The sequence below is a fragment of the Tympanuchus pallidicinctus genome, unplaced genomic scaffold (assembly GCF_026119805.1).
Source record: "Tympanuchus pallidicinctus isolate F22 unplaced genomic scaffold, pur_lepc_1.0 scaffold14, whole genome shotgun sequence".
Lineage (NCBI taxonomy): Eukaryota > Metazoa > Chordata > Aves > Galliformes > Phasianidae > Tympanuchus > Tympanuchus pallidicinctus.
In genome coordinates, this window is record NW_026294659.1 from 4250579 (window position 1) to 4271459 (window position 20881).

Below are 20881 nucleotides of genomic sequence, written 5' to 3' on the forward strand. Positions count from 1 at the left end.
CACTATGGAATCGAGCTGAAAATTGTCTTTTGTTTTCGGACATTGTAGGAGGCCTGCCTAGCCTTTGAGAGATTGGAAATTCGTTGTTTCTAAAAATGAGGAACTCATGGGCATACTCCTGCACTCTTTTTCTTGAAGTTCTCAGGGAAAAGCAGCATCAAGATGAGGATTGTTGGGTTTTCAGAGGATAAGTAAAGTGTGAAATCTGATGAAAATAGCAGTCAATAAATGTGATCGTTTTCAATGCTTGGAGAACTCGTTTACGTCATCTTGAAGATATCCACAGGTTTTAAGCAAAAAGAATTCTATTGGCAGAATGCTTCTCTTAACATATTTGAAGTAGGCTTTGTTGTTGTTAGGTAGATACTACTCATGATCTCCGAGAAATCCGCTGTTGTTTCTGTGATGTCAGAAATACCTACACGTTGTGGATGCAGTCAGTCAACCGTGGGATTTTCGTAGCTGTTCCTGCATGACATGCACTGCTGTGAAATGCAGAAGCTACTGGCCGCTGAAAAGGAATTTTGTCCTAGGCTGTTTCATGGTCTTCTGAAAGACCATGCTTTGCAAGCAGATGTGTATGTGGGTGCTCTGTAAATTGTTTGATGCTTGGGTATTTCATGGGAAGATCATCTAATTTTTGGTGGTCATTCCTGGGTCCTTCTGAAGCTTGCTGTTATGAGTGCTTCCCAGCGCCGCTTTCTCCTTGCTGCCAGGGTCTGCACGTTAACTCCTTTTTGTAAGAAGATTCCCTCTAATTTGTGGTACTAAGTCTATTTTTCTTCTTTAGTAGGTTCCATTACCAGTTAGCGGTTGCCCAGGTGGGCATTCCTGACAAAACTCAGAACAGTTGCACTTGCCTGGTGGCATGTAGGAGCTGTGCAAGGTTCTGTGTTCTTTCTTGCTTTTCTCACTCAAGGCAGTGAAGCAAGTGCACGGTGGTGGAAATGAAAATTAAAGCAGTGCAGGTCTCATGACAGTGAACTAGTCAACTCTGAACTGTATGAATTTTTGCTGTTTGTAGTCTTTTTCTTTGCAATGCTATAGAGGAACTTGGATGCTCAGACTCTCTATCCATAGGTTTGTGTTTTTTGTGTAGTTTGCAGAGAAGAGGTGCCCTAATTGTGAAGGTTGGAATGCAAGGGAGGTTGTCACCTGCAGGTCTGTCTGCAGAGTGGAGGGATCCCTTCACAGCTGGGGGAAGTGGAGCCCCTGGAGTGTGACTTGTAGTCAGAATTGTGAGCAGAGCAGGGCTGTCTTAGCGAGACTAAGCGTTGAGAGGATTGCTGGAGCCTAACTGCGCTGGTTTAGGTGCAGGGAGCTGCCTGCCTGTATGCTTGCTTAGTGTACCATACCAGAACTGGAAAGGGAGTCCGGTGAAGCATCTTCCTTCCAGGAGCGGGAGGATCCCTTTCACGTAAGGCTGACAAAATGTAGCAGCAAAGCCAGAACGTCTCCGGCGCCCCGGCTGGGAGCCTAGCAGGGAAGTTAGGCGCGGCCGGGCCTCTGGGTGGCAGCACCGCACACTCTTTGCGCCGTGTCACGGAGCGCCTGGAGCCGGGCCTCGGGCCGGGAAACTTCGGGGCTTTCTGGCGAACCTGCCTTTAAAACACAGAATCCGTGGACAAGCAAGCAAGCAACTCTCAGGCTTTTCTTTAAAATAATAAAAATAAAATAAAATAAAATAAAAATCAGTGGAAAAAAGACATAGCGCTTTTGTTATCTAAGTGTTTCCTTCAGAGCTGGAACTTGCCGATTCTTTCACTTTTTTTTTTCTGTTTGTCGCTTCTGTTCTCCTGGGAGGGCGCAGAGGTGGCAGTGGTAGCCTGTGTAAAATCTAAAAAAAAAACCAACACTTCTGCAGAATATTTTGTTTTTCAGTATTGCGATTAGTGAAATACACCTGCCTGCCTTTCAGCATATGGAGTGGGGTTTTTTTTTGCTTACCAAATAACAAACGTTTTAATAATGCTATGAAATGATTCAGGAACAACTTTTAGAACTTTCCTCTGTTATTTACTTGTGTAGCATTTTTAGCACTACAGATTTTTTTCTTTCATCAGGAAGGTAACTGTGGAGTTCTGGTCAGATCAGAGCGCTTACCTGTGGCATAGGGAATTCTGTGATAGCCCCAAAGCCCCTTGGCTTTCTCTTGATGTCAGAGAAGACAAGAATTCAAAGAAGTTCACTAACTTGTCTCATTCTATCAAACTAAAATAAAAAATGTTTTTTTGGTGCTGTTTTGTTTTTAAAATACTTTTTTTTTCCCATGTATTAGACATGTTTTGTTTTCCAAATGCTGCATTATGCCCAGTATGACCTGTGTCCCCCCCCAGAGGGGACAAGTTGGCAAGCTGAAATGGATTAATTGAATGAACTAACTATTCCTGGAAGGATGTAGTAGAAAAATAGATCCCAATTGCAGAAGATAATTGCAGAAGGCATGTTCTTTAAAAGCCTGATTTGTAGTCTCGGATTTCATTGGGGATGTTTGCACACTGAACGTGAGATACGCACAGGAGTCATCACAATACTTTCTTGTTGGTTTTTTTTTTTTGGTTGTTTGTTTGTTTTTTCTTTTCCCAGCCAAAACAGCTGAGAAAGTACACATATGGGTTCACATATTCAGCTTCTTAGAATGCATAATATATATTTTCTTCATGTTAAACTATTACAAAATATCTGTGTGCTTATTGGTTCTCACCATTTTAAGTGAATATTGGAAAAGTACAGTTGAGCAGATTTTCTCTCTGTATTTCCTTAGGGAACTATTTCGCTTTACTGCTGCATTTGGGAAAGTACCAAAAATAGATTTTTAACTGAATGTTAATGGCACCTGTATTGTAAAGTTGCAGTGATCGCTTCTCATTCCAGTTCCAATCACAATGATCTGTGAATTTTTATTTTTATTCACCATTACTATCTTAGATGCATACTTTATTTGGTGTTTGATTTTTTTTTTTTTTTTCTGTTTTGGTCTTAATACTGAAACTGAACTCCACTTTCTAAAACATTTATCTTACCACATTTGTTGCAGAAGGTTTTCCTTGGTTTTTAAAACGGAAAGTGTATTCCCACCATTTCTTTCCAAAACTAACAAACAAAAACAAATTTAAAAAAAAAAAAAAAAAACAAAAACCTGCAGCCCTACAGGGTTGTTTTGTAGTTGTTTGGTTGTGTTTTTTTGGGGTGGGAGTGTGGGGGGTGAGGGTTGAGGTTGTACCGTATGTATTAATGTATGTATTAAAGTGTAAAATATGCTATTAGCACTGTAAGTTTTTTTTTTTTTTTTTTGCTCTATCTGCTTTCTTTCAAAGAATTGTAGAGAATAGCATTAAAAGTTTAAGAACCACTTTGAGACTAAATATTAGCCCTATGCACTAACATTTGTTTCTGTTCATAAAAGTAAAATTGGAAATGTTTATTACATTTTAGTGAAAACTCTTGTTTTTTCAAGTTCATCTTTTCTGTCAATGTAATTTTTTCCTCTCCTAGAATTTGTCATACAGCTGTAAAGTAGAAATTCAGAATCATGATAGTAAAGTTACAGATATCAAACATTTTAGGTAGAGGCAGTCTGTATTTGCTTGTATAGCACAACTGTTTTGTGCATGCAATAATACTTGTCCTGAGTGGCTGAATATTGTACCCAAACATTTTCTTTAAGTCTCTCAGTACAGAGCTTACGAGGAACTGTAAAATCAAGCTTCACTTTTCATTTGTAATCTTTCATACTTTTTCTCTGGCAATTCTTACATGTACTAAAATTCACATATGATGTAGGCTGATGCATGGTAAGCTTTTAGTTGCCTTAACTTATCTTTCTTAAAAGTATTATTTTCTTACTGGCTCTCACAATTTTTGATTGAATAATGGAAAAATACAGTTGAGTGAAATGTCTATATATTTTCTTTAGGGGGCTGTTTTGCTGTGCTACTGCTTTTGGGAAAGTAGTCTCTCTCTCTCTCTTTTTTTTTTTTTTTAATTGTTTCTCTTTGATCCTTTCTTATTATTTTGAAAGTAAGCCGTAGTTTTCTACTCGTTTTTTTCCACGCTCTTTAGGTGATTCTTTTCTATCATGTGCTATTTACTAGAGTTAAAAATAAAATCACAAAGCAACAGCAGTAAGAACAACAGAAAAAGTCATGGGTGGAATAAATGGACTTTTTGAAAGGTTGAACATAACAAAGGATGACAAAAAAATGAGGATTTTTATTAAATTTACTTTGGCGGTCTTATTCCTAGGGTAGTGAACTTCGTGCTTGCTTGCTTATTTACTTATTTGTGGTTGAATCAGTATTTTTAGGATCTCTTTTGTGTGTTTATTTGTTTAAAATCCCGAGTTCTGGCAATCAGAAATAAAGCATTTTCTTTCCAGCGCTGTCGTTTTAAATGCTGCTGCTGAATTTTAACCACTGCATTAGATTGAAACCTACATGCTGTTAACCACTGAGCCAAAATGAAATCGACCACTGCATTGAAATCAGAGTTGGCAGTTGTATACGGACTTGAAGGAGTTGGTAATAGCAGTGCACCCGTGTTTCTTTAATGGGGTTTTTATTCTCTGTTTTCAGTTTTAATGGTGCCGTTTTGATTTAAAGACTGTTTCTTAATAACGATGCACATTTTTATTGAAATATTTTCAATGTAACTTAAGAAGAAAATAACAATAAAGCCATCCTAGGAGTGGTTTCCTCAGAAACAGAATGTTCTGTTGCATACTCCCATGATAATGCAACGTGCTTGCTTTATTTATAAAGCAATCTTGCGTAAGAAGATAAGTGAGAAGATTTCTTCATGTTTTGTGAACCTTTATTTGTGGTTAAAAATTGTAAAATGTGTTTGTATTTATAGAGCAGTGTTTGCTAAAGAGAGATTTTCAGCTGTTGAATTTACATTTTGTAACTTTCTTTTCACTCTGCTTCACCAAGCATATGAAAAATGAGCCTGCTTGCATGGTTGACCTCTTAGTCTTTTGAAATTTTTGTTTCTTATTAATAGGACTGGATCCCTCCCAATTCAGAGTCCATCACCATTACCATAAAGATGAGGAGAACGATGCCTTGGTTGGTGGCCCAGCTCAGCTCACTGATGAGGAGAAATATAGGGACTGTGAAAGATTCAAGTTTTGCTGCCTCAAGTGTGGAACAGAGAATATTTATGACAATGTCTTTGACTGTTCGGTTCGTTTTCAATGTTTTATTTCTCTTTATTGGTGAGGGGGAAAATAGTGTAGAGGAAAAGGCTTTTCAGAGAGCATTCATGTGATGTAGGAGAAGATACCATATTGCTGAAGGACTGTTGTTTATATGTTTGGAACAGAAATCTGCTGATAAGACAGTGTAGAAATATTTTTCCCATTTTTGTATTTCAGCTAAGGAGTAGTGCAGTCTAGGAGAACGTGTGAGATAAGCTGGCTTCATTAATCTGTTTGCCCACATTCATGAATGATTGTTAACTGTAACTTTTTAAGACATCCTTATCTTAACACCTGAGTAACTTCCAGTTCCCTATTTAATGAAACTTTCATGTAGCTATGGCAATTTCTTATCCTAAATCATACTAATTGGAACAAAGTGGTTTTGAAATTTCTGTTTATCTTTTTACATCCCACTTCCTTTCTTCGCAGTAAGGCTTTTCTGTGTTATCTTTCCTTCTGTCTTTGTATATCGAACATAAAAAGTCACGGGGGTGCATTCTTGTTGAGAAGTTCTGCCAAAAAATGTATCTGGGACCTTGGATCACAACTTGAAATAGGGCCAAGTATTTAACTCTGCAGCAATGTTATGCATATATTAGTCATTGGCAAATTAGCGAGCCTCTGAGTAGTGAAAACCTTGAAACTCAAAGCAAATAAATCTTTTATCTAAATTAAAAGTAATTATTTTAAGTTAATTTGGACAAACAGCAGATGTTTTGCATTTTTTTGAATCAAAATAAAGCAGTCTTTGGAAGCAAGTAAGATGAAAAGGCACACAAATCGAGTGATGCTATGTAAATCCTTGACTTTTGCTCATTACAGCTGTAAATAAAACAGTTAATTGCACGTAGGCTTGACAACTTGCAGATGGGCTAACTGGAGAGATGGAGAGAAATGGATGTCAAACTCTTTATATACATATATGTATATGTGTGTGTATATATGTATATATAAATATATATATTCATATACACACACACATTTTATACATAAACGTAAAAAATATTCTACACAATTATTTAGTGGGAGTATTTTGTGCTGTGGGTGTTTAGCCAAGATGGTTCAGATTAGCCTAAGTGCTAAGTTGTAAATGGAAAGAAAACTTTTTACATAGTGTTACAAATATCCAACCTAACAGGTTTCTGTTATTTCAGTGAGAATTGTACTGAATTTAATTTCAGTACTTCACATACTGCTTTTAGGTTCTGAAATCTTAATGTTTGCCATTCAAAGGTTTCAAAAGTATATGAGACGCTGTTGAACTCTAGGAGCTGTTCTTTGCACTTGGGGAAGATAAAAAATGATCACCTTGTTCTTTTGCAACAAGGCTTGTCTCTACAGCCACGTTGGTAATCTATAATTGGTATCTGTAAGGTGGATTTCGGTGTTCTGATTAGTAGCTTCAGGCAAAACTTCAGTCTCCCTGATGAAACATAATTTGTTGAATGATTAATTTTGTAGCCAGATGAGGAAGCATCATCTCCAGAAGATCTTTCATTGAAAAGAGATTTGGAAAACTGTCCTATCAGACAAGTGTTTATATGGATGTGGCCAACTGTGGTGGGAGGAAAGAAAGACTAGAGAGTAGAGATTTAATTGGAAAAATAAAGACCTTTAAGATAAATATATATTTTTTTTGCATGAGGTGTTATGTCTAAACTTTTGCTGCTGTTATCTGCTGTCGTCATGTATGTTTTTGCATTTCTTTTTTTCAGGGGCGATTTATTGAGCCCAGCTTGCAAAGGTGCAGTAAGAGTGAATGTGAAGAGTCTCCTTTCAACCACGTGGTTCAAATGAACAACAAATTACTCTTGGATATTAGACGCCACCAAAAAAGATACTACAGTGTAAGTGTTCAGAAAATATTCTTCCATAAGAAATGAGTTGTCTAAATGGTCCTGAATTTAGCAGCTATCTCACTTTTTTTTGATAAAGTATAAATTAGTGCAGTTGCAAAACTCAACTTTATGAAAAGGAAACTATCAGTTAATGATGTTTAAAATATTAATTTAGGTTATTTTTCCCATTTCTGTTTTAAGTCAAAATAGTCAGGTACATATATGTACGTCTATAACGTTTTGTAACAGTGTTTGTCAGCATTACTGCAGATGAAGGAGCTCATTGCTTTCCCAATGGTTGGCATTGTGTGGCATTACTGAAAAAATAGTGGTGTGTAATATTTGCATTTCCCATCTTTCCACTGACCAAGGAGCTAACAGGTTAGGAAAAACATACCTTGATTTTTAAATTATATTAATATTTTTGGCATCTGTAATATGCTGGAAATATTGTGTTTTGTGAATTATCATCATTTTGGTGAAATTTTCATGGAATTCCACATAACTTCTTTTATTATGTAGTTGTCTAACACAGAACCTTTTTTCACAGCCCTCACATCAGCATCATTTTTGAAAGAACTCCTAACCTTTGGATGCTTATAACCTTTGATATACTTAAAAGTTATTTTTGAAATTTTGACCTGTAAATGAAAGGCCAGCCTAATTTGTGGTTTGTTTTCTTAGATATTACAAAATATTTTTTCAGATGGCAGCTAAAATGCAGAGCATTAGCATAGTAGTTTTGCTTTAATTATGGTTTAATACTACGTGCACATCTTATGTGGTTTTTTTTTTCCTTCTGTATTACTTCCTATTACAATTCTAAATATATGTTTTCTGACATGTTTTCTGGAAATGTGATGTATTCAGAAGGTGTAAGTGTGTATTTTGAAGATCACTGCATCAAAAAGAGCTTTCTTAGACTATTTAAATTCATAGTAGTTCTTAAGGTAGGACTGATTGTTCCTTCGCACTGAAGTTAAGGGTAAATCATTTAGGTGGGTAAAGTTTTTAAATGTGAAATCTTGCATTTTTGCCAAGTCCGTCTGACTGCAAAACTTTCATTCACATGATATTACTGTAAATACTGCATTATAAAGTGTGTTTATATAATAAGTCAAGGTAATACATTTAGACTGACTACTTTTATATAAAGTTCTGCTCTGATTAATTTTTTCAGATTTCAGAATATGTACATTTGATGTCATGTATGAACATTATGATAATACACAAGTCAAATGCTAAGGAATTCTTGGTATATAAAGTACTGGAAAGATAGGCATGATATGTGCAATAATAAACTCGATGTATAAAGGAAGATTTAAGGACAGGAAGAAGTATTGTTTTTGAAGAATTCTAAAGAATGAAAAATGCTGTAATATTTTACTCTGTTCTCTAGCTTTTGATTTTTGTTTGGTTTTAAGGCCAAGCCGTGAACCAAACTCTGAAATGTTTCAATATTGAACATTGTAATTAATTTATATCCTATTAAAATCTGCCGTGTATCTGTCTACCTAGTATATATCATAATAAAGTGTCCTCCAAGAGGAATTGACTTATGCTTGTAAATGGAGGCTTTACAAACCTGATTATGTTTTCAGCGCTGAGATCTTACTTTTAACCTCATAATTATCAGTTAGCTCTAATAATGATGTTTAATATTACTTTTAACTGTGGAATACATTCAAACTCCAGAAATGTGAGTTTATTTTATTGTTAATAGAAGTTTTGAAATTGCACAATGATTTTCATTAAAAAAGAAGGGCTTTCCACTGAGCTGGGCAAGAAAACTTTTTGTCCCGTTAGCTCTTAGAAAAGCAGGTGCTGAGCTTTGGTATACTCCTTTCATCAAGTACTTGTAGTGACTGTGTAACAGCTGGAGTTGAAATTTGTCAAATGGATGTTTGCACTAATACATATAATCCTATAAACTATAAAGGCACACTCAGAAGTAGTGTGGCAAAGTACCATCTGAACAAAACATTTGGCTTAACTTTGAGACACTTAAGTCTCCTCTTGTAGTTGTTGTACCTGAGAGGCTCAGAAGTGTCAGTTTAAGTAGACAAATACTGTGATTAACTTTGTCACTCCAGCTATTTCAGTATGTATATATTTTTAGATAATACTTTTCTTTGTATGTTGGTCAAATGACCCACAATACAAAAAAAACCAAAGTTCATAAATAATATTTTTTTAACCCTCAAAATAATGAGCTACTTTTTATGAAGTCACTCTTAGCAGGAGTCTTTTGGCCCTGTCCACAGCTTGCAAAAATGAATAAGCTTACTTTTTTTCGGCGGGCTTTGAATGAGATTTTTTTTCTTCAGGGTTTAGAATCATTGCATTTCGTTTCCCTATCTATTGAAATGCTTCCATATGTAGCTATATGACCTTAGAAAGGGGATGCCTTAACATGTAAAAGTGCAAAATATACTTGGTCTTTCTGGTGGGTGGAGTTGATAAATAAGTAAATATACTGGTGATGTACTTCCTTCCTTTAAAACGATGCAAGTCTAAGTGCACAAATATAATTTTGTAAGGTTGCTACAATACCACTGCTTTTGTAAATTATTTACCTTTATGTAATTTCTTTTCTTCAGTCCTTTTTCCCATTGAAACATTTAAATCTTTTATTTGTGTTCTAAAACACAAGTGCCATTAGTCCAGTATTTTTGGCTTTCTTAATAGTATTAACAATATCATTTTTGAGAACCCTACTCGTAATTGTAAATATCTTTAAAACTGACATGCAAATATTTCTTTTCAGAAATGCATTATTCTTTGAAAGATTGATTCTGTTGTGTGATGTGTGATTTTTTTTTTTTTTTTTAATCCTGCTACAGAAGAGCAAATAGATGAAAAGAGAGAGAAACGCTAGCTAATCTAAATTGGGAAATGAAGAGGGCTTTTTTAAGCATGAAAATTTCATCATCTTGTCAGCTGGCAGAATGCCTGCTGTGTGGATTCACAAAGGCTAAGAATTACACTTTCATGAAATTTTCCTCACTAACTGCCCTGGTTAATTTGAAAGATAACCCACTGTTCTAATTCATTCCTCAATTGGGCGGTGCAGATTTTATCTTTGATCTGACAAAGCATTTGTGTTAATCGTTTTGGCCCTCTACTAGACACTCTTGGGATTGTGCTTTTACAATAAATGTGTCTGTGATAGCTCTTTAGTCTATTATACTTACAATAGATCCATAGAACTGGTAATTAATTCTGTACTGCTTTGGAAATGGGGAAGAATAGGTGTAGCTCTGTCAAGTGCTGCTGGGAAGTTTGTTTAGCTAGTTCATTTTTGAAGTGTTACCCTCAGCCATCAATGAAGCATCCGTGCTAGAGAATGGCTGAAGGCTGAAATATGCAAGCATAAATGGAAAAAGTGACCAACTGCTATGCTGGAGAGTTTCATATAATTTATAGTAAGAGGATCTAATTATGATGCAAACTGTTTCATGTTTCCCACTGGAAATATGAATATTTATTTTGAGCATTTGGTAAATAAACACCAACTCTTTTAAAAATCTCTCTAAAAAATCAGTGTTCATATCCATAAAAATTAATCCCCTGTCTTGTTTAGCTGTTAGTTTTGCTGACTGAAAGGAACTGAACAAAAAGTCTGTATTGTATACATTTAAGTGGTATCAGAATCACAGCTGAATTGGATGGACTCTCAAGCTGTAGTCCTTGAATCACAAGTTTTTTTTAACTTGTTTCTAGGTATGCATGCACAGTATTAGTAGTAGTATAGGCTAAAGCCTGTTTTAATATCAATTTTTTTTTGTGGTGTTTAGTTAGTATATGGCATCTTCAGATCTTTCTATCTTTTCAGAATGCAAATTTAAAAGGGTTATGGTGTTTTTTTAATTGCTTTTTTGCTGTCTTCGTTTTTTTTAATATTGAGAAAATCTTGGCCCTGCCTTTATTACACTGCCTTTATTTTAGTCTTTCTAGTAGACCACTCTAACCCACAGACAGAAGTGAGTGTGAAGGCTATTGAACACTGCTAAATAACTTTATACTGTTCAGCTGCGAAAATGCAGTGCTCAATAGCCCTCAAAATTTCTCATTTCTTACCTGTGGTGGGGTAGTCTACTGCTTGCACATTAGGTTGCAGTATAAAAGCATGTTAGTACACTTGTTCAAGGTCTTTGAATTATTATTTTATGTATGTATATTCCTTGTTTTGATTATTGTATATGTATGTTCTTGGGTTTTGTGTCAGTATTTTATGCACTTAAAAAGTAAAAGATTTATAAACAAGATAATATTATAAGAGGCAGTAGCCTTCATACAGGGTTTGGGGGTAGCATGGCATATTCGCTTAAGAGAACAAAAATGACAGAGCTCATTGTGGACCTGGAGTCTCCCACACTGCAATCATGTGTATTGCCAACAACCCACAGGTGTACACCACATGAACAGGTGAAAATATGATTGTAGATGGTGGTGATGACTTTTGTAATCATGCTTTCGGAACAGCTATGTATTGAAAGCCCTTTTTGTTTGGTGGGTGGGTGGGTCAGGGTAAGAAGCTTCTTTGGATTGAAGGAAAGGTCTTTAGTAGTGGCAATAGTACAGTATTTTAAATATTGTGCTGCTAATACTAGCAGAATATGGACGTGTAATAAAGAGTGTGTAGAGCCAGAAAACAGAAGGAATCATTACACCAATTGATGTGGCAGACACAATCAGATAGCTAAAAGCTGCTGTCCAATTATCTCCAATGATTATTTTGGGAGTTCTTCCTGTTTGTGTATAAATGGATATCTGAGTCTCTTCCAAGCTTGAAATTGTATCACTGTCATTTTAGTTTATATATACAGAAACTGAGACATTTATTTTTAGTATTGAAAGCTTCCAAGTCAAGACAAAATGGAAAGGAATTGGAGTGCGCGATAAAAGATGAATGTGATTCCATGCACAACTTACTGGGAACTCAAAACAGGGAAGGGAAGCTGGCACCAAGAATTCTCAAGATGTTTTCCTCCACCCCACAGTAGTATTTTCTGATCCATTTCTTGAATGTGGTTGACAAATGGGTTGTACTTAAAATCATGTTTTGGTTAACCAAGAGGAGATTAGAAGCATCTTGATTATTGAACACGACCAGTATTCTACTACGTGAAAGCATTATATATGTCTTTACAGACACAATTTATACCTAACTGCATAATGAAAGATAGCTCTTTGGTCACCATGTATAGTGCATTTTGGGGATGAGTAAGCAGTTATTTGTCACAGCACTCATGGTATCTATTAACTGAGATTGATTCGCTATTACTGCAACTTCTGCCCTGTAAAGGAATTGTTTGTTTTAGACTTGCAGCATCAATATGATTTTTAGTGAAGTGTTTCAAAGTAATGATCGATACACCTATACAAAAGGTTTAACTCTCTTCATTGGATTTTACTGGCCGTGACGGACATGCATCCATCTCCTTGATGGCTGAGTGAAATTGAGTGCAACTCTATGAACTCAGAATTTCAGCCACTGAGAATGAGTGAAATCTGCAAAGGAATAGTGTCTGTTTGCTGATGCTTATTTCTAGTGCTTAGTCCACAGTCAGGTCCCTTGCCAGAGAAGACTCTTAATGACAGCAGATACATCTCTCTGCTAACTGGAGAAAATGCTTCCCAGGTTAGCCACGGCATGGAACAGGTCCTAAGAAATGCAGATTGCCTCAATAGAATAAAACCAACTTTGTAATTTCCTCTGTAGGTAGAACACAGGAATGCAAGGGCTTATTATCACAATAATTTATCTGCTTAGGCTTATGAATGGCAGTAATGTGTAGATCATGTTACAGGAAATGTGCCTACAGGTAAATATGGTTGTGGTTGTGATTGCCACCAAGTGTGTAATGTTTACCTAGGTGATTGAATCACTTCTCTAATAACAAGATGTTGCTGTCTTCAAAGGATTATGGAAAGCACTTTGAAGGTACTCTGTTGGAACTGATCTGTTGCCACAGTAGAAACAATGATGAATTTTGGTAGCACTTGGGAAGCATGTTTTGCTGTAATACGGTTATGGTTGCAACTCTCTCTTGTCTAGCTTTAAACTGAGCACAAAATAAAGTAGCTTTGGTGTGCCAGCTGCAGTACTTGTTACGATATTCTGTAGACCAGACTGTAAAAGTTTGGGTGAATTTCTGCAGCACATAGATAGATCTGCCACAACTGCGTTACATTAAGTGCCTGAGCAAGCTACTTTGAGAATGAGAGTGAACGAGTACATCCTTTGTTGAACATCTTGGAATGACAGAAGTGTTAGGATGCTACGTGGCATTATAGGTTTTGCTTATTCTGAGACTACTTTAATGACATTATAAATCACAAGAGGATTCATGACAAATTGCTGGTCTTGACAAGATCGATGTTGATCTTTCTCCTTTCTATGGTACTTTCAGAGATGGCCATTTTCAATCTGTTTAGATTGCTGTTGCTTTTAATTTAAATCCAAATGCAGTTTTGGATGGAGAAGCATTCTTACTAGTTTCCAATTAGAGATATTAGAAGAAGTGGAAGCTCGTCTCAACTAAGGCTTAAAGTAATATTTAAAACCATCGGTTCTTACGGGATTTTGATGCAGTTCATGCATTATACTAAGTTGGGACAATAGGTATCAACTAATAAATTAAGTCTGCATTATTATACATGAAATTTTAATGCAAACGAATGTGTTATAATCAGTTTGCTAGAATATGACACAGAATTGTTTCTTGATATTGAATACTTGATGCTAGTTGGTATATGTACAATAGTAATCACAGAAATGTTGGTTTAACTGTTATAATTTCTGTTGACCCTCTAGTATCAGATCAGCCAATAATTACACTGTTCAAGCACATAGCATACTTTCAGAGAGCCAAAGTTAAAATCAAAAGTTAAATAGACTACAGATTCACTGAACGTAGTTGTTTTTTACAAGAATAGGTTTATTTGACATTTCTGACCTAAAAATGTTGTGATAATCAGAAATGTGTTCTTAGGAGTTACTTAGGAGGTATATAGAAATCTATAGTCAAACAAGAATTTTACAAATTGAAACATCTTGTTTTGAGTGTTTTGTTTAAAAAGCTACAGTGGATCCATCTGTGGTAATTCAGTTGAGTGACACATAAAAATATGGAATGTTTTCTAATAATTGCATGAAAAACTAAGTCACCTGTCCTGAAGTTTCTTAGTCTTTTTTGTGAACCAACCCTCAATTTTAAAAGAAAGCTTAAATTATTATTATTTTTTGTTATTATTTGGGAAGCTAAACTATATTTGGTGGCAAACATTTTTTGTTTGTTACTGTCTTTCGTAGTCCACATTCCTGAAAATTATTGAATAACAATGTCACTGAGGATAGGAGGTGGCAGAGAGCACATGCAGAAGTGCACCAGAAGTTTCAACTATGTTTTCTTTAGCATGCTTTGCTTTGCATTGTGAGGGTGGTTCTTGTAGATGCTTGTTTCTTCACTCTTAGCTGTTAAAAGACTTACTTCAATTTTTTTGTTTAAAGTAGTTAAACGTGTCCGAAAATATTTCTGTTCTCTTTTAGTCACTTCTCTACTTCTTAGTAAAATATTTTTTTAAGGAATTAAACAAGTTATACCTCAACAGACGTGATTCCCATATTTGAAATCTCGTGATAACAAGGCTGTGCTACAAAATGGGCTTTGATCTACTTGTAGTGTCCTCTGAGTAGGCTTTTGTGTCGTTGAAGCTCAGCAGTCAGGTTGGTTACGTATCTGTTTCGATCGTTTTCATTAAATGGCATCTGCTGATGGTCTTTACCACTAATTTCTTACTGAGTTGTAAACATGAGTTACTCTATTTTTGTTCATAGGAGCATGCTTTTGTACTACTACATTTTGTAAATTGAGCCTGAACAGTTGTCAGCTTTGCCTGTGCTTTAGCACCTTGTGTTCTGTGATGCACACTGGTTTAAATACCCTTTTATTGCTGAAGATGAACATCTCTTCCCTATTTTCATGCCATGCAGTTTATTTTATCTTCCACAGCTGTGGCATTTCATAGTGGGGGGGGAAAAAAAAGCTCTGTAGTCCTGCTAAAACTGTTACAGCAGCTAAATAACAAAGGCTATTGTCTTGTTCATTTTCTTTCATTTGAAGAATTTCAGCTATCCAAGTGTCTTCAGCCTAGCCATTGTTAGGCTTTAAATCCTCAAATGTATGAAAGAAACACTTGTGAGGTTTTCCAAAGGTATACCAAATTTCTGCAGAGAATAACAGGATTGTTTGGGTTGGAAGATGGTTTAATTCAACTTGAATTCAACTCCATTTAATTCAATTCAATTTAATTCCATGAGGAGGGAAATCTTCCACTGCACCATAAAAATTAAGACTCTGCAGAAGTTAGCAAGTAACTGCTCTTTTTCTCGGGAACAAAATCATTATCTTTTCAGATGGCCTTACAAGAGAGGCATTGAAAATTCACACTGCTGAGAGATCTCAAGATAGAAATAAATGTTTCTTCAGAAACAAAACTCATTCCATCCAAAAATAAAAGCTCTCAGATTCAGAGTTGTAGCACAAACTCTGAATGTCTTTACCCTATACAACAGAATAAGTGAAAAGTTGATGTTTAAAGATGTTGGGTTTTGGTTGTTTTTTTTTTGTTTTTGTTTTGTTGTGTTTTTTTTTAATGCTTGTCTAAAAAGGAATACTTCTTTGTCTCATCTTTTTCCTTTTTGTACTCGTGGCTACAGGGCAGATGTGGAAAACAATGAAGGATGAACTCCAAGGGGGTTTTCTTCAAGTAACCTGCCCATTCAACATCATCATCCCAGAGATTGATTTAATTGGTGTTTTTTCTTGTGTTCTTTTTTTCCTTCATCACTTGCTTTACTTGTCTTTGAAGATTATAGATGTGGATGGGTTGAAGAGAAAGATTTAGTAATAACTAGCTTTTGTTTCCTAATGAAAATATGGTCAGCATAGCAATATTCTTCCTTTTCCTCCTCTTTGATGAAGATTTCTTTACTAATGCCTTCAGTTTGGATGAACTTATTTCTGCTCTCTGCCAACGATGTGAAAGATTGAACATTGTGCATATCTTACAGCTGGTATATCTTAATTATTATTTAAATTTTTACTGGATTTGGAAGAATTATCTGAAAGGACAAAATAGGAGGTGGAGTCAAGTGGAAGTATATCCTCATCAGCTCTGCAGTCAGCCCCCATTCCTTCGAGTGCAAGGCAACCCAGCTGTGAGGATTGCTGGTCACACTCTCATCAGAGAGAGAGAGAGAAAATTAGCAAGACAAAATTCCTCTCTATCAATCCTACCCTTACACAAATTCAGACTTCTGAGCTCCCATACGTGAGAGTGTAACTTAATTTCCAAATTACATGATGAAAGCACATCTGTCCCAAAATTAATACCTCTTGAGAATATCATAATTGTATATACTGAAAATAATTAGTATCTGTAATTTGCAAGTCATAAATGTCTAATTTTTAGCGAAGTTGTTTGTTTCCATTTAAGATAAATTCTCAATTTAATATCCAAAGCAACATTCGACTGTACCACAGGGAAGCTAGAATTGTTTCAAAATGGAGAACCCCCTTGCCCCCCAAAACACAAAGAAAGAAAATGATGAATTCTGTTGCATGATACTACATTTTTTTCCCTGAAAACTGGTAATTCATGTAATTCGTTGTTATTTAATAATGCATATTTTTTCTCATATTGAAGCAATTCTTGATGAAGATCTTGCAATAGAACTAGCAGCTACTAAGGCACTTGTATTTATGACCCCTATCAAGCACAGAAGTTGAATTTAGAATTTAAATTTGGTACTATTTCTATATATGTGACTTTTTATGGATAAGTTTGTAGATATGAATAAAGTCATTAAAACAGCTAGTAAGAAATACCAGAACATCTTCCAGCAGTTCATGCAGTGTTGGAGATGCTTTTTCACACCATTCTTTATTATTTGCATGTGTTTTTTATGCTTTTTTGAATGGAAGCAATTAAGCAAATTCTTCCTCCCTCCTACTGCTTTCTATCTTCCTTTTTGCAACATGAGATCCACATTTATACTCTCTTGTTCCTTTAATGGGGCATCTTTTTGGGGGCCACCTTCCAACTTTTTTTTTTTTTTTAATATAATCAATGAAATAATAACAATAGAGTAGAATAAATTTTGATGTGGTTCTCGAGGGGGTTTCCTGGCTGATTAAACATAAAGTAGTTTTAATACCTGGCACCCTACTCCCTTCCCAGCCCATCAAAGAAAAGAGACTAAAATGCCTAATAAATAACTCATAATTTACAAATTCTATATGATCTAAAGAGCCAGGCATCTTAAGGATTTAAAATTAATTAGAAAAGAAAAACAAAACAAACAAAAAACCCTCCAGAACTATGTTACCTACCAAGAAATGGTCAATAATGACTTCAGATGACAATTTTTGACATTTTCTGGTGAGTCCATTTTTGAAGGGTTTCATGAGGCTACTGGCAAGATGGCACTCAGCAATCAGGTGTCTTGCAGGAAACCTCTGTAACAAATACCTATTTGAGGAGCATCAGAGACTGTAGTAAGAATAAGGAAACTGATGTGCAGTTACAAGCTTTTTGTAGAAAGAAGTGTATTTAATTTCTATATAAATTGAAGTAGTTCCTTTTTTATAGGTACAGATCTCCACGTAAGAAGTTCCAGCTTCATAACCAAGACTAGTATCATAACCAAGGCTAGGGAGATGCCAATGTTATAACTACTTACTTCATCTTGTAATAATTACAGGCAAGTTATTTTTCCAGAAGGCATCTAGGCAAACTTTCTTCAATCCCCTCCTCTTCATCCGAAACTGCAAACAATTCTTCAGTTACAAAATTTTCAAATTATTTTTAATCCTTTAGGGTCAAGCCACTGAACTGTCTGGAAGGCATCTAATAAGAGCATTAGGCAAGTACAACAGAATAAGCCAAAAGTTATGTTTGAAGATGTGTTTTTTTGTTTTTTCACTTGCTGGACCTGAAGGGAATACTTTGTCTTGTCTTGTTTCCTTTTGTACTCATGGCTACAGGGCAGATGTGGAAAATAATGAATGATGAACTCCAAGGGGTTTTCTTCAAGTAACCTGCCCATTCAACATCATCATCCCAGAGATTGATTTAATTGGTGTTTTTTCTTGTGTTCTTTTTTTCCTTCATCACTTGCTTTACTTGTCTTTGAAGATTATAGACGTGGATGGGTTGAAGAGAAAGATTTAGTAATAACTAGCTTTTGTTTCCTAATGAAAATATGGTCAGCATAGCAATATTCTTCCTTTTCCCCCTCTTTGATGGAGATTTCTTTACTCATGCCTTCAATTTGGATGAACTTATTTCTGCTGCACCTGGAATAATACAAAACATTCATCCTCCATGGAGAGGATGTTCATGCTCATGTTTTCCAGTTGAGAACAAAACTGTTCCTGCCTGTGGGTTTCCTCATTCAGCCTGGAAAGAGATTAGCATTCTGAAGTGAGCAGAGAAAAGGTGGGAATTACAGTGCAGGAGAGGTGTTATCCTGGTGCTAAGTTGTTTCAGCTTCTCTTGGACTTGTCTTAGTGGAAAAAAGTGATGGACACAACTGTGTTGCATGACAGAAGCTGAAGAGGGACAGAATTTTTTCAACAGCAGGGATTTCTTTTTACTTTTTTATTTTCTGGAAGAGATAACTATGTTGGTTTTGACTCATTTGTTTACCATATGTAAAGAAATGAGGACCAAGGAGAAGTATTGAATTTTTCACTCCTTTGGCCGGACAGTGAAAGAATGAGAACACTGGAAGATACTCTTTGGTCTCATCTTGTTGCTTTAATTTGAATTTCTAATACCTTCAGATATTCAGGAGAACAGTTAAAACATGAATTAAGATTACTAAGACTCAAATAAAGATTTCCTAGTTTAGGAAAGAGGATCTCTTAGTGTTCTTTTCTTCTTTTCTCAGTGCTTATAAACAGCAGACATAAATCATCCAAAATTATGTGAGTGACTCACTACATTGCAGTTTATTTGGTCACAGAAAATTGAGTCCAGAGATGCCTGTGTTCAGTTGATTGAAAAAAGTGTCTGCCACCAGAGGAGTAGCTGTTGGACTGTCTCTTAATGTTTGACTAAAACGTTCCCTTCGCTTTCATTACTTTGTTGATATTTCAGATACTTTATAATCTCAAAAGTGGTGCCAAAAAAGCAATAGCTGTTTTTTTATTTTGTTTTGTTTTAAGGAGCGTGGCCCACTTTCTTGCAACTGCTTTATTATTTTGAATCTAAAAGAATAAAAGTCTGCTGTGAGGTATGGATTTACAAAAGGAAACTAAGGAAGCAGCTACACAGCTTTCAGATCCCTTTGGATTGCAGAAGTTGTTAAAAAGCATGTATGTGTTATGCATTCAATTACCACATTTGACTTAAATGGTTAAATGGTTAAAGTCCATCGGTTTCTTCAGAAGAATCCTGTAAAACATTTGCCTAGCTGGAGAGAGCAACTGTATTCAAAAATGTTAAATGAAATCTAATAGTAGTATTTCATTGTTATGAATAATGCTTACCAATATTTGAAATTTAAGCCTTTTTTTTAATCAGGAAAGTAGTTGGATGATTTTTCCACCTACTTGGAAAATTAGGAAGTTATTGGGAAGTGGTTAAGTGGGAGAAAACCCACAAACTGCCAAATTTGTACAGACTTCATTTCCCATTGAGAAAGGGAAATACAAAAGCATCTTCTTCAGTGAAGTTGTGATTAATACTAGGGTATTGGCTTTTATGGGAAGTGATTCCTACTGAGGAGTAATTTTATTGTGTTGCCTAAAGGAAAATGTAGATACCAGTCCTTATTTTTTGTTTTCCTTTCTTTTCCCCTTTCTTTAACCCATCTTTAGTGCAAGGCTGTGTTACAGCTATCAGAGTATAAATGCTTTGCTCCTTCTTCAGAGAGCCTTGGGGCCATCCTTGGATATTTAATTACTTTTAAGTCTTTCACAAGAGAAAGATAAGAACATGCTTTCCTTGAACTTAACAGTTTGGGCAATTTTCTGTAATCCAGTAAATACAAATTGTACCCTGATTATCCATCTATGTCTGTCAAGCAAATTTTAATGGATGAATGAATGAGTCAAATCCTATGCATGGAAATACACAAATGTGCAAAATATGAGTCTAATTACAAGGCTGCTAAATTTACACAAGGTCAGGTAAACAAGCCACTGTGTAATGATTATTAATTGTTAATAATGCCTTTGAGAAAACACGTTTCTGCTCTCAACACCTAATGTTTATGCCTTATGAAAGAACCAAGTTGATCAGCTATTAGGAAAAAAAATCAACAAAAGACATTATTTTCTTCCATCTTTCTCCTACCTCACCTGCCCACTAATTACTTCTGAATAGTGGGTAAAGGATAACATGGATCCTCACTACTGATCTGAAAAATAATACATAGCTGTTGAACATACTTTTAAAGTTTGCAGTGAAAATATTATGAATAAATTTATTAACTGGTAGCATTTTTCCTCTAGAAGCTTACAAGCTCTACAGTCTGTTGTCTTGTGTAAGGATCAAGTCATTTCTTCTATTTCATTGTTATCCTTCTTAGTTGTTTTAAAATAGATCAATTTTGCACTTTCACTCTGTTGCCCTTACTTTGCTCCTTATTCCTTTACCTTTTAAACTTATCTGCATCTCCTCTCTTGTCTCTTTTGTTCCACTGTAAAAATGTCCATTGTCAGACAGAGGAATTTACAGGGAGAGAAACAAGGCTGAAAATGGGAAATACTAGATTCCGTATTCCATCAAATTAAAATTGGCAAACATGGGCTGACTTTCTTTGCTA

The 20881-nt window shown here is 35.5% G+C and overlaps 1 protein-coding gene across 1 annotated transcript in view; it reads left to right on the forward strand.

Moving 5' to 3' along the window:
• POLA1 (DNA polymerase alpha 1, catalytic subunit) overlaps window positions 1–20881 on the forward strand; it is a 191913-nt gene that overhangs the window by 82461 nt on the left and 88571 nt on the right. Inside the window, exons 33-34 of the mRNA XM_052674325.1 lie at window positions 5002–5183; window positions 6916–7047. Of these exons, the coding sequence (XP_052530285.1) occupies window positions 5002–5183; window positions 6916–7047 (314 nt within the window). The remainder of the gene's footprint in view (window positions 1–5001; window positions 5184–6915; window positions 7048–20881) is intronic.